This window comes from Panicum virgatum, chromosome 8K (assembly GCF_016808335.1).
Source record: "Panicum virgatum strain AP13 chromosome 8K, P.virgatum_v5, whole genome shotgun sequence".
In the NCBI taxonomy this organism is placed as follows: domain Eukaryota; kingdom Viridiplantae; phylum Streptophyta; class Magnoliopsida; order Poales; family Poaceae; genus Panicum; species Panicum virgatum.
The window spans coordinates 29,494,892-29,508,952 of NC_053143.1; the positions used below are offsets into that span (position 1 = coordinate 29,494,892).

At 48.4% G+C, this 14,061-nt stretch overlaps 2 protein-coding genes across 2 annotated transcripts; one reads left to right on the forward strand and one right to left on the reverse strand.

Moving 5' to 3' along the window:
* Positions 1–1,694: 1,694 nt before the first annotated feature.
* LOC120645620 lies at positions 1,695–2,363 on the reverse strand. Its single transcript, XM_039922393.1, has one exon. It carries the CDS (start codon positions 2,361–2,363, stop codon positions 1,695–1,697), a length of 669 nt encoding a protein of 222 aa, XP_039778327.1.
* A 1,750-nt stretch (positions 2,364–4,113) lies between these two features.
* Positions 4,114–4,783, forward strand: LOC120644373. Its single transcript, XM_039920994.1, has one exon. It carries the CDS (start codon positions 4,220–4,222, stop codon positions 4,427–4,429), a length of 210 nt encoding a protein of 69 aa, XP_039776928.1. The 5' UTR covers positions 4,114–4,219; the 3' UTR covers positions 4,430–4,783.
* The last annotated feature ends 9,278 nt before the right edge of the window (positions 4,784–14,061 follow it).

A 14,061-nucleotide genomic window follows, 5' to 3' on the forward strand; every position in this document is an offset into this window, starting at 1 on the left:
GCGCTACCAACACGAGCATCGAAACGACTAGCGACCATTTAGTACCGGCTGGTGGATCCAACCGGTACTAAATGGCATCCAAAATATTTAATACCGGGTAGAAGCTCCACCCGGTATAAAAAATATCCTATTAGTACCGGGTGGAGCCTCGACCCGGTACTGACCAGACCACTCAAAAAATATCTCGCGGACGACGACGAGTGACCAACAGAGTCTTTATCCGTTCATCCTTTCCTTCTCCTTTTCCCCAATCTCTTCTCTCTTTCCTTCTCCCTTCTCTCCTCTCTCGAGCAGATGGGTGGCCACGGTCTGGAGCAGATAGGCGACGCCGGAGCGCGCGGGCTTGGCCAGGCGGCGCGGCGGCGGCCGCGGCACCGGCGGAGCGCGCAGGCTCGGCCAGGCGATGGCGGCCACGGCACCGGCGGAGCGCGCGGCTCGGCACTGGCGACGCGCGTAGGCTCGGCCAGGCAGCAGCGGCGGCTGCGACACCGGCAGAGCGCACGGCTCGGCACTGGCAGCGCACCCGGGCTCGGCCAGGCGGCGCGCGCGGCCGTGCCACCAGCGGCGGCAGAAGCCCCGGCGGTTGGCGGTGGCTCGGCACAGGCAGCCACTCCGCGAGGCCCTTGCAGGCAAGCAAGTGGAGCCATAATTTTTTTTCTTATATGTAGTTGTTGAATCTGTTCTGGTTGAATCTCTCCTGTTGTATAATTTGTCTTTTACTCTTGAGTCTCGTGTTGTAATCCAAATGAAGTTTTTCGGGCTCCTCACCTATTTCTTTCCGCTCTCAGTTTTTTTCCCACCGCATCTGCGTATCTTTTTTCTTGGTTCTTGATTCTCGAAGAATAGATGAGAAAGAGAATGCAGACGGTGGTAGAAAGAAAAGCGAGAGGAGAGAGAAGGATGAGAAGCGGGAGAAGCAATTTAATTTTTTTTTGTGCCACAATTTCTTTAGTACCGGCTGGTATTGGTGACCGGTACTAAATGTACTATTTAGTACCGGTCCGCCCGACCGGTACTAAATGCAAACACATTTAGTACCGATCGGGCGGTACCGGGTGAGAAACCGGTACTAACCAGAGTTTTCCGCCCGGTACTAATGCCCACTTTTCTTGTAGTGACCTCACCTGGTTCATCTTCTACAACTTGCTTGGTTGAAGTGCATAGGACATTGGGTTGTGATTCATGTCATTCAAATGATCTTCTGTACTGTGGAATGTCGAAAAGTATTGTAAGCAGCACATTAGTAAGACTCGAAAGTAAAGTTGAGTTCTGTTAAATTGTGATACCCGTTGCAAAACCAGGAAAGATCAATGAGCTGCAAGAACTAAACCAGGAAATATACCAACATCCACACGTCAAATATAGCACAAAAAAGCATGCCTATATAGCAAAACTAATATCGTAATAACATGCCAGAAACACTGCACGCCATGCAAATCCTCCTAGCAACCACAGAGGATCACAATCCCCTATCACACATGGGAAATTGGTCTGTGGCACATCCCCAAATGGTGATTTTATGTACAGCACACTACACTCTTTGAAATTGTGAACAGCACACTCCATTTTTTGATTTTTGTCTCCAACACACCGCAGCACATAAAAGGACTTCTTTGCCCTTACAAAAACCGGGCCCACCCGTCAGCTCTCTCCCTCTCCTCCTTTCTCCTTCCGCTCCGCCGCTCTGCCCAATGCTACTGCACCGCGTGGCACCGGCCGCCGCTCGCCGTCCTGCAAGCTCGCCGGCCGAGAGGGCAGAGAGAGGACACACAGAGAGAGGAGGAGGCCGCTGCCGGAGCCATGCCCACGCGCTGCTGACTCGCCGGCCCTCCTACGTGCGCGGCTGCGGTGCTTGCCCCCGGCCCCATCCTCTCCCCGGCGCGGCGGAGCTCGAAGCCGCCGGAGAGGGGCCCCTGCCTGGCGCGCTCGAGGTGGAGAGGAGGGGCCCCTGCTGCCGGCGTGGCGGACCTCTGAATCCGGGAGAGGGAGGTGGGAGGGTCGTCGGCGGAGCTCGCCCCGCCATGGCCACCGCGTGGGCGCGCGCGGGCGGTTCCGCGGTGCCGCCCTAGTGCCGCGGACCCCGGTCCCGCCCTCTTCCTAGCGCAGCGGAGCTCGAGGCCGCCGGAGAGGGGCCCCTGCCCGGCGCGCTCGAGGTGGAGAGGAGGGGCCCCTGCCGCCGGTGCGGCGGACTTCCGAATCCGGCAGAGGGAGGTGGGAGGGCCGCCGGCGGAGGCCACCCCGCCATGGCCACCGCGTGGGCGCGCGCGCGGGCGGTTCCGCGATGCCGCCCTGGTGCCGCGGACGCCTCCTCCACCGCGCGGTGGAGAGGGCCGTCGTGCCGCCATGGCCTCCGCCGTCGTCATTCTCGAGCTCCGCCTGGGACCCGAGGTTCCGCCGCCGCCGGGATTCTCGAGCTCCGCCGGGGACGGCGCATGCGCGGCTTGTAGAGGGGAAGGAGGAAGGGGGAGAGGGAGAGAGCTGACGGGTGGACCCGGTTTTTGCAAGGGCAAAGAAGACCTTTTATGTGCTGTGGTGTGTTGGAGACAAAAATCAAAGAATGGAGTGTGTTGTGCGCAATTTCAAAGAGTGGAGTGTGCTGTGCACAAAATCACCATTTGGGGATGTGCCACATACCAATTTCCCATCACACATTCATAGCTCTTTTTTCTCCACCTCATCTGAATCTTTTTTCCTTTCCAAGTCCACCTACAGTTTTATGGTTGCACATTATTCATTTGCTGAAATTGCGTAACTCAGAACTGTTTTCTTCAATCTTAATACAAAGAAGCACAACTCTCCTACATTTCAAGAAAAAAAATTGTGGAAATTGAAGCCTCCTTGTACCATAAGGTAAACAAATTATTACTTAATTAGGTTGGATACTAGGAGTGGATCAGTTCATAACTGACGAAGTCAACATCAAGTTAGATATTAGGTTAATAATAAGCAGCTAGTAAGAACTAAATGGTAAATAATTGCCAGTGTATATATTAGGTTAATGAGATTCTATCTTGAACCAGAATCAAAAGAAGTGCCTTTCCATTGCTACCTTGAAGGGGATTGATAGGACAACCAAACTAACATGATCATCACCTGACAGATGATCCCTTGAAAAAGAGCCAACAAGCATGATCGATGTAACAGCTTGCCACGACATCCGTAAAAAGCCATGCAACTTCAAAGTGACGTTCTCTTGGATAACGATACATTACTATGGTCTTGTTTGGTTCCAGGACTTTTTTCAAAAGTCCCTATCACATCAAAAGGAATTTTACTATTTTATAGTATTAAATAAAATCTGTTTATAAATGTTTTTTGACAGCTGAGTGCTTTTTCGCGAGACGAATCTAATGAGCCTAATTAATTCATAATTTGCTACAGTGATGCTACAGTAACCATTCGCTAATCATAGATTAAGATACCTCATTAGATTCGTCTCGCAGTTTAGCCCCAGGGTTCTGCAGTTAGTTTTATAATTAATATTTATTTAATACTTCTAAATACTAAAAAGTCCCTAGGACTTTTTTGAAGTCCCTGTTCCTAAACACCCCCTATGAAAACTTGGAAAAAAGTACCGACGACAGTTATATGTATGTCAATAAAGCACAAAGATGAGCACTACTTGCATAACTAACTTTGATTTATTGCCATATATACATTTTTTTACATTATGAAAAAAATCCCGCCCTTGATCGTTCACATGTCAAAAAAGTTCTTAGACTCTAAACTTTAAATGATGAATTTCACAAATACAAGAAAGAAATCAATAAATAAAGAAAATTAGAAGACTAAGCTTCAACCTTCTTTCCGCTTCAACCTTGCAATGTATTCACACGGCATCAATTTTCACATGTATACATAATTTATAGCTACGTCAATGTTTCAATTTTAACATGCCCCTTTATCACAATCGACTTCACTTCGTTCAGCGGTGTTTCGAAACCACACAACAAGGCTCCTTAGGAAGGAGAGTAAGAAACCCACACCATGGCCAACCCTCCCTACAGCCACACGGGATCACCCTCCCACTCACACACATGCACCCACCATCCTATTTGCCCTCCAATTTAGTCATTCCCTACCAAAAGGCCACTATATATTACCCTCACGCTCCTCCTGCCACTCTCCCCCACTGGTCCTACGCCATACCAAACCAATCAGGAGGAGCAGGAGCTGAGAGCACACACGGTGGAGTGGAGGCCGTCGTTGGTCGGAGATCATGGCGGACTGGGCGCCGGTGTTCATCGGCCTGGTGCTGTTCATCCTCCTCTCCCCGGGCCTGCTGTTCCAGATCCCTGGGAAGGGCCGGATCATCGAGTTCGGCAACTTCCATACCAGCGGCCTCTCCATCCTCATCCACGCCATCATCTACTTCACCCTCATCGCCATCTTGCTCCTCGCCGTCGGCGTCCACGTGTACCTCGGCTAGCCATCAGTCGACCGCAGCGGCGGCCTCCTCGATCTCTGACCGGCAAGATTAGGTACAGTGGTAGAGGCATGTTCACCCTCCGTTGGTGGTTGGCTGCTTGGTATACTAGGGGATCAATGTGATAAGGTTAGTGGTGTCTATTGGGCATTTGTCAGGTTAAAGGCTCACTATTGTTGTTCTGCAAAATGTAGTCTTATCTCTTATGTACGTGCAGTACTGCGCTGCTTCTCATGATGACAGTCATCGTCTTTAATTTTTTTCAGCATGTGTCTCCTTTAGCATCAGGTGTTAGTACTGGCTGACTCAGCTTGGATTTGCTAGAGATGTTAATCCTCATAGGGTCGATTTTCCACACTTTGTTCTGAACTTTTTTTGATGCTCTTCTTTCTCATCTGATCTGAACATTGTTTTGGTACCTGTTCCTGGATGGCCAGCTAGTTGGCCAGTTCAGGAAACGTTTTCATTGGTATGGACCTATCAGATCAGCTTGGAATATTTAATTTCTTCTGGACATCATTGAAGTCCTTGGACTGTAGTCTTGTGTGCACAATCCGGCCTGCATATACACTCATCCTGAAAGTTTACAGGGATGGAGCTAGTATTTGATTTTCAGGAACATACAGTAAAGAAGATAAATGTGCAAGGTACCAGTGCTGACCTAATGTACCGGAACCGTGGACTAGTCGACCACAGATCTAGAGAGAGAACAATTTAGGTGGAAAGAACTGGGGAGAACAAACTCTATTTATTTTTAATACGAGAGAACAAACTCTTTGGTTGCACATGGGTTGGAGCTGAAATAGCTGTTGGCGTGCCCATAGTCTACACATACTGATCTCCGGCAGTTGTTGCTAAGCTACACAGGTTCTGTGACGTCTTGCACGTTACGGGTGGTAAATGGCTTTAATTTTGTCTAAATAATTTAAGGGCCGGATCTTAAAAGGGTTGGATTCTAATCTTATTCAATTTTGAGCTAAAAAAATTAAGGGCCAAGTAGGATTGTGAAGAGAGCATTAGGGCCATGACCCATTACCACCCCTAACGTTACCTCTATATGATAATACACTGACAGAAAACGGAGCATTCATCCGTGGCTGTTAGTACTGGGCTCGCTTTCAGCCAATTCTATTTGGTTCTTCAGTGGTGACTTCCACAGAGAAAATGATATCCATCAGTGGAAAAATGATATCTATTTGGTTCTTTCACAGAGAGCTACCAGGATCAAGTCAAAATTATCTCAAACTTCTATAGAAGGGCATCGTTGTCTTTTTCCGTTGCCTGGCTCATGCCTCTAACGGTGGAAGCTAACAGAAGTCATGGAAGTGTCAAATAGGCAACAAAATTTTAACTTAGGGACAGTGAAAGCGATCGGGTGCTCTAGCCTAAGAGGGGGAGGGGGTGAATTATGCACTCTAAAAACCTTAATCTATAGCTCCAACTAGTTTGCACAAAGCTTAAACTAAATCAAGCTACCTAGATGTGCAACTATGGTTCACCTTAGTGTGTAACCCAAAAGAGTTTTGCAACCTATAGCCAATCCTAGCAAGATACTACACTAAGGCAAAGGCACACAAGTTGCAATATGAAATGCGGAAGCTTAAAGAGAGGGATGAGAGGAAGCGAACTCTCGACACGAGGATTTATCCCGTGGTTCGGATTGCCACAAAGGCACCCCTACCTCCACGTTGTTGAAGCACTCACGAAGAGTATCGCTTTCCGGCAATCAAGTCTCTTCCGTGAACATAATCACGGTCACCTTGATCCCGATTTTCACTAAGGGAGATTGTCCACGAAGGAGGGGTCTCCGTCCCCCGCACAATATCATCGACGCCGCTCCACACCAAGCCGGAGGGTCGTTGACTTGCCGGCGAGCCACCAATTGCTCCAAGGGGCCGGCGCACCGTAATACAAATGTGGTTCACTCTAGAACCAGCCACAAGGATCTCAACATTGCTTGTTCACTCACTCAAGAGCTAATCTAGCACTCACACTTTACAAAGCTAGTGCTAAAACCTAAGGATATGATCAATGAGCTCTTGTATGGTTTGGAGGTATTTTTGGGTGTGTATGAGATGTCTTGCGACTCCAACAAACTTCAAATGGCCGGGGGAACACATATATATAGGCTACCAACTCAAGAGAGCCGTTATTAGCCGTTGGCCAGTTTTCTGCGTAGGCATCCGGTGTAGAGACGTCGGAATTTCCAGTCACTCACAGCAACTGAAATTGCCGTTGGCTTCTTGACACAGTTGAAGTGCCTCCAGGGACCACCGGTTGAACCGATGCATAGGGCGTCGGTCAAACCGGTCACACACAGCGCCATGACTAGCCGTTGGACCTCCCACTTCTGCTGATGTCATTGCATCAACGCCATGCTCCGATGCACCATCGGTTGAACCGGTGCCGAAGACTTGGCTCCTGTGTGCTTGACATCGTCTCTGGAATATAGTACATCCAATGCACCGATGCCTAACTTTACGTCGTCGGTTCAACCGGTGACCTGTCAGTCTTGACTTGGTCTTCGCTTGATCTCCATTTGGTGCTCAGACTTGCACCGATGCCAGGGCGTCGGAACTTCCGACAACCATCGGATGCACTGATGCTACAGGCATCGGTTCTTCCAGTGCTGCTGTTTTCTGCAGAACTCATCCAATTCAGCGTTTCTTTGAGTTCATTCTTCGTGTATTGCTTTGTATGACCTTTTTACTTCATCCCTGGGATCTAGAAATGTTCACTTAACAAAAGCATTAGTCCCATTGATTGCGTTGTCATTCGATCACCAAAATCACTTGAAATGGCATAAATGGTGTCATGTTCGTTACAGACAGATAGGTAAGATCTCAGTGTCAAATGAGCAAATCTTATTTTTTTTTTCTAGTGTCAAATAGGCAATTCTCTCCAAGATTTACATAAGCGGTGTCACTTAGGGGGTATCTGTATGAGCTAAAACAGGGGTACTAAAGTTTATCTCTAGATGTGCTAATAAGATTAAATATAAGCTAATGAGCGCTAATCAAGTGGGCTAAAGTTTAGCCCCTTGGATCCAAACAGCTCTTAACATGCGCTAGTCAAACTCTATATCTGCAGAAATCCGGCGTATGCTAAAATGTTGTTTATTAGAGGCCGCTGGATGGGAGCGGCTATATATGCATCACTTCACGTGATGGTTCCACCAACCATCACATGAAGAAATACTTACCACGCATGGTTAATGGGCTATATATGCATCACTTCAGGTGATGGTTCCACCAACCATCACATGAAAAAAATACTTACCACGTGTGGTTAATGGGCTACCATCCCAAGAAATACTAGTTCAAGATAGAGAACAGTCGTGCATGCATGCCAAAAAGATAAAACTAGTGATGTCACCCACATTCAAAAAAGTTTAGAACTTAAAAACTATAGATCTTCAACGTGTATCCAAATTAAATTTGGATTGCACCATTATCTTCCTACGATAAGATCTTCAAAACAAGACCACACGTATCTATATTTTCATGATATTTTTTAAAAAATATTTTTTGTACTTAATAATGAATTTTGGCTACTGGGAACAAATATTTTAGCAACATGAACAAATAATTATTTTCTACGAACAAACAGTTAAACATACAAGATGATATCCCTTGGTGTATACTCTTTGCTGATGATATTGTGCTAGTTGACGAGAGTATGGCATGGGTTAATAGAAAGTTAGAGTTGTGGAGACGCACGTTAGAGTCGAAAGGGTTCAGACTTAGTATGACCAAGACCGAGTACATGATGTGCGATTTCAGCGCGACTAGGCATGACGGTGGAGACGTTAGTCTCGATGGGCAAGTGGTGGCCCAGAAGGATATTTTTCGGTATTTAGGATCGATGCTACAAAAGAATGGTGACATTGATGAAGATGTTAGGCATAGAATCTCAGCTGGCTGGTTGAAGTGGCGTCAAGCTTCTGGCGTCCTCTGTGACAGGAGGGTGCCACAAAAACTAAAAGGTAAGTTCTATAGGACAGCGATTCGTCCGGTGATGTTATATGGTGCTGAATGTTGGCCTACAAAAAGGCGACATGTCCAGCAACTGAGTGTAGCAGAGATGCGGATGTTGCGGTGGTCTTGCGGGCACACAAGAAGGGATAGAGTCCGAAACGAAATTATTCGGGAAAGGGTAGGGGTGGCACCAATTGAGAAAAAACTTACCCAACATCGGTTGAGATGGTTTGGACATGTCCAACGGAAGCCTCCTTAGGCGTCGGTACGTAGTGGGGTTCTAAAGTGTGTCGATAAGGTAAAGAGGGTAGAGGTAGACCTAAACTGACTTGGGACAAGTCGGTTAAGAGAGATCTTAAAGATTGGAATATCTCTAAAGAGCTAGTTTTAGATAGGAGAGCTTAGAGACTAGCTATCAACGTGCTTGAACCGTGATCTTTGGATCTTTTGGGTTTCATCTCTAGCCTATCCCAACTCGCTTGGGACAAAAGGCCATGTTGTTGTTGTTGTAAACAGTTAAACATAACGAACAAATAATAATACAGAAAGAGCAGAATATTACCCCTCGTGAATATTTGATTGTGTAGGATAAATAATGAAAAACAATTATTGTGAACAAATACATCAATATTACGGAACAATTTAAGCTATAAAACGAACAAATATTTTGGTGTTACGAACAAATTAGTTACATATAGATAAATAAGTTTATATAAAAATAATAAATTATTAAATAACTCTACATGACTCGTACACAACTTACTTAAATTCTATAACATGATTAACAAGTTCTTAAATAAAATATAAAAATAAAAAGGAGGCGAAAATGAAAGCTTAGTATCACGAAAAGGAAGAGAAAACTAGAATAAAGACAAAAGTAAAAAATGAAAGGAAAAAAGGTTGGTCGGTCATTTAATGGTGTCAGGTAAAGGGTCACGTGGTATCTTCGTGTAGGTAAAAAAAAAAATAAAGCCACTACAGGACTGCTGCAAGCACATCTCGTATATAACTGCTACCTGCCCACGGCCCACCAAGCTTGGCCTCGAAGGCTATAGCTGCTATTGGGCCAAACAAACTAACAAATAGCTCAACAATGGATGGCCAACTGCTTCAGGCTATGGATTTGGATTTTGCAGCCCGAGTGACATATAGTTGCAGCGCTGTGGATAGCCCTGGGCTCGTGGCGAGAGAGTTTGGTTGGACGTCCCACGGCTTCTGTAAACCTTGTGGATGTACCTTGCCTTTTTTTGAACGAACAAGCACAGACTGTGCTTATTTCTATTAATAAAGAAGAGAGTACATGCGAGAACCACGGAAGGTTCCTTTACAAAACAAAAAAGACACAAAAGACTGTACATAGGACGGCTCAGGCTGGCCGCTAGTCACCAACGAAGCTCGCTAGGTGTCTGGCTCCTGCGAATCCCCACATCCTTGCCTCCTCCTTAATTTTCCCCAACAGTGTTAAAGTCGAAACCTCGCGACGGTAAAAAATTCTTGAGTTCCTTTCCTTCCAAATCTCCCAGTTTACCAGCAGTAGGAGTGATTTAATAGCCCTCTTCGGAACGTTCCGAAGCTTTCCCATAAAATGCCACCACTCATTGACCGAGTACGTGTTGTCCCACCCACTTGGGTGCAGTTGCTGGCAGTTTAGCCAATCAGCGATTAGCCTCCACATTTGTTTTGTATAGCGGCACTTGACAAGTAGGTGATGTGCCGATTCTGGTTCAGTGCGGCAGAGGGGGCACACATCGCTTCTCGGCCAGCCCCTGATTGCCAGCCGGTCGGACGTCCAAACTCTATTCTTGATAATGAGCCATGCAAAAAATTTGCACTTTGGTGGCGCCCATGGTTTCCAAATGAGTAGATGCATATCCGTTTTGATTGACCCCAGAAATTGTGCCCGATATGCTGAGGCTGTAGTGTACTCCCCGTTGGCCGTCCACTTCCACTTGATTGTGTCCTCCACGCCCGGATTAATGCTAGTGTCCCTGACAGTGAACCAGAGCTCTATGAGTTGTTGTAGGTGATGCAGGCAGCAGTTTGGGCCAACCGTGAGATCCCGGATCCACCGGTTGTCTGTCAATGCTTCATGCAACTTGCTATTCTTCCTTTTGCATACGGAGTAAAGATCCGGCGCAATATCCCTTGGCCGCCGGCCGGCCACCCAAGCTGATTCCCAGAAACAAACTTTCCGGCCGTCTCCAATCCTAATCTCAGTGGAGGCTGCGAAGTGTAATTTATCTGTCTCACTGCACGGTGTGCCCATGCCCACCCAAGGCTTCTCCGGCATCGTCCACTCCTGCCATAACCAACGTAGACGCAGCGCACGGGCAAAACTCTCTAGGTCTAGTAGGCCAGCCCCTCCCAAATCCGTCGGCCTTGCCACCGTGCGCCAATTGATCTTGCATTTCCCCCCGGTGAGATTTTCATCCCCCGCCCAAAGAAACTTCTTGCGAAGCTTGTCGATGGATTCCAGTGCCTCCTTCGTGCTGTTTAAGGCTGTCAGAAGGTAAACGGGTTGCGAAGAGAGCACCAATTTCGTCAGAGTCGCACGACCTGCTTGTGAAATATTACGACCCCGCCACCCAGACAGCTGGCTTGCAGCTTTATCGATCAGCGGTTGGAAGTCAACTTTCCGCAGGCGCCTGACAGACAGCGGTAGCCCCAAGTACTTGATGGCAAAACTCGCTCGAGCTGCTGTGAAGTCCGCAAGGACGTCGTCAAGGTTGATTTCCTCGCATCGAATTGCGGCGATCGAAGACTTGTGGATGTTCGTTTGTAGTCCTGTAACTTGCCCAAAGAGGTTCAGCAGCTGGCTCAGGGCTCTCACTTCATGCTTGATTGGTCGTAGAAAAATGACGGCGTCGTCCGCATATAAGGACACCCGTAGTCTTGCGCGGTTCCTTGCAACCCTTGTTAGGATCCCAGCCTCAGTTGCTAGACTGAGGAGACGCTGCAAGGGGTCAATTGCCAGAATGAATAGCAAGGGTGATAGTGGATCCCCCTAGCGCAGGCCTCTGCCATGAGCAACATGCTGTCTAGGAATGCCATTAAGTAGGACCTGCGATGATGCCATTGAGAAACTGGCCGCGATCCAGTCCCTCCATCTAGCCGGGAAACCCATATGCTGCATTAGTGAGAGGATGTATTCCCAGCGTACCGAGTTGAAGGCCTTCGAGATGTCGAGCTTTAGAAGTAGCATTGGTGTCTTGCTTTTGTGGAATCGCCTCGCCATATTCCTCACATACATGAAATTATCGTGGATGCTTCGTCCTTTTATGAAGGCGCTCTGGCTCTTGGAGATGATTTCTTGCATTGCCGGAGCTAACCTTAGTGCCAAGATCTTTGCCAGCAGCTTCGCGATGCTATGAATGAGGCTGATCGGCCGATAATCTCCGATTTTGTCTGCCCCTTCTTTTTTCGGAAGTAGCACAATATTCGCCGTGTTGAGGAGGTCAAAGTTCAAGCAACGAAGGTCATGGAAGGTAATAAGCGCTGTTATAAGATCACCGCTAATGATTGGCCAGCAGGATTTGAAGAAGTTCGCGGTGAACCCGTCTGGCCCAGGCGCCTTTCCAGAGGGTGTGAGGGAAACGGCCTTCAAAATCTCGTCCTCGCTGAATGGGACTGCTAGGATTTCGAGCTCAAAGTGCTGAGTGTTTAGGATTTCCCAGTTGAAGTCCATAACTTGTGGTGGTGGCGGCCCCATTACCGACGCAAAGTAGTCCTGTATTATCGCCGCCTTGTCTTCATGTGTGGTGGCCCATCCACCTTGGTGTTGCAGACGTTGAATGTTGTTTTTCCTATGGCGGGCATTCACCTTCTGGTGAAAGAACTTTGTATTGGCATCCCCCTCCTTAAGGTTTGTGATTCTTGATACTTGTTTTTTCCTAGTTCTTTCAATCACCGAGAGTCCCAGCACCCGTCGTTTGAGTCCCCGCCTAAGCGTCAGCTCATCATCAGAAAGGGTCCCGCTTTCTTGAGCAATTTCAAGTCTTTTGATTACTTCTAATGCCATGACCAATTTCTTTTTTGCGTCTGACAATATGGATTGGCTCCATTTACGCAGGTGCCGCGCTGTACAAGAAAGCTTATAATGGAGGATTCGGATCGGTTGCGAGTGTGGTGACGGCCTTTGCCAGACCTTTCACACCTCGTCAAGAAACCCGGGTATTCTTGTCCAGTAATTCTCAAACCGGAAAGGTCGCGGCCTTCTAGGCCCTGCAAGGCTGGAGAGCATTAAAGGGCAGTGGTCGGAGAGAGCCGTGGCCAGCGCCTGTAAGCCGTGCTGCTCGAAAGCGAGGTCCCAACGCTCGTTGCAGAACACCCGGTCAAGTCTTACCAAGGTGGGCCGCCTCCTGTCGTTACTCCACGTGTATTTCCGGTTTTGGAGGTGAATTTCTCTCAGCTCGTAGAAGGAAAGCGCTGCACGAAATTGTCGCATTCTACGCAAATTTAAGTTCTGATTGTTTTTGTCTCTGGCTTGGTAGATGAGGTTGAAGTCACCCAAAACAAGCCACCCGACATCCCCGGCCGGTTTGGAGTTTCGCAGCTCCCGCAGAAACGCCTGTTTGCGAGTGTCCCGTGCCGGGCCGTAGACTACCGTGATGGAGAAGGTAGTCCCACACTCGATGATGGAGACATTGGCTGTTACGGAGAATCGCCTGATCACAATATCACGTAGGTCTAAAAGGTTGTCATTCCAGAGCAGTAGAATGCCGCCTCTAGTGCCATGTGCCGGCTTATGCGCGTAGCTGTTGAGTTTGTAGCCGCTAATAAAAGCCGCGAAGGCCCCATCAATGGACGCTAGCTTTGTTTCCTGGAAACAAGCAAGATGACAGTGTGTCACTGCCATGAGCTCGTGGACGGTGATGCAGCGTGCAGTGGAGTTCAAGCCTCGCACATTCCAACACAGCACATCCAAGTTTGGCGCTATCATGTTGTATCAGTGTCACTCATGCAGGCCGCAGCGATGAAGCGAGGTGGAGTTGAGCAGCACAACAGAACATAGCACTTGAATTTTAGCAGTACGACGATGCAAATGGTGATAGCGCTGGATGAGAGGTTCAGACACACATAGTTCATGAAAGGGATGAAGCAAAGCCGAAACACGTAGTCCAAAAGCACAATCTTGGAGGTTTCCAGTGGAGACGACTCCCGGCGAGCCCCCAGTTGCCGCACAGGCGCGCGATCATTCATCAGCTTCATTGATCACCTCCTGGACGTTGTCGATGCCGATGCTCTCCAGCCCCATCATCGCTTCGTCCAGCTGAATCGCGAACTCGTCGTGGATGCCGAAGAAGGTGGACAGTGCTGCCACAACATCTTGTGGCAGCGGCCCCTTGTACATGTTGATGTAGTCGATCAGAGCCTTCTCGATCGGTGCACATTCATCAGCGATGAGTCCAAGCTGGTGGCACATGCTGATCTGTGCCTTCTTCAGCGCTGGCATTGCTAGCTTGGCGGCCAGCCGCGCACTCCGACGCACCTTGGACATGTCGTAAGTCCTGGGGCGTCGAACCTGGACCTGACGCAGTACCTCTGGCCCCGGCCTGATTGCGGGCAGCGGTGGCGTGGTGAAGAAGACGTCGAGGCCCGAGTTGTCGTTGCCATCGGCGTTGGCGTGTGTGACATCCGCCAGCTGCCTCTCCCCCTCCC

Excerpts from the sequence above, each read along its gene's own strand:
- LOC120645620 (XM_039922393.1), bottom strand. The coding sequence starts at position 2,363 with ATGACGACGGCGGAGGCCATGGCGGCACGACGGCCCTCTCCACCGCGC.
- LOC120644373 (XM_039920994.1), top strand. The coding sequence starts at position 4,220 with ATGGCGGACTGGGCGCCGGTGTTCATCGGCCTGGTGCTGTTCATCCTC.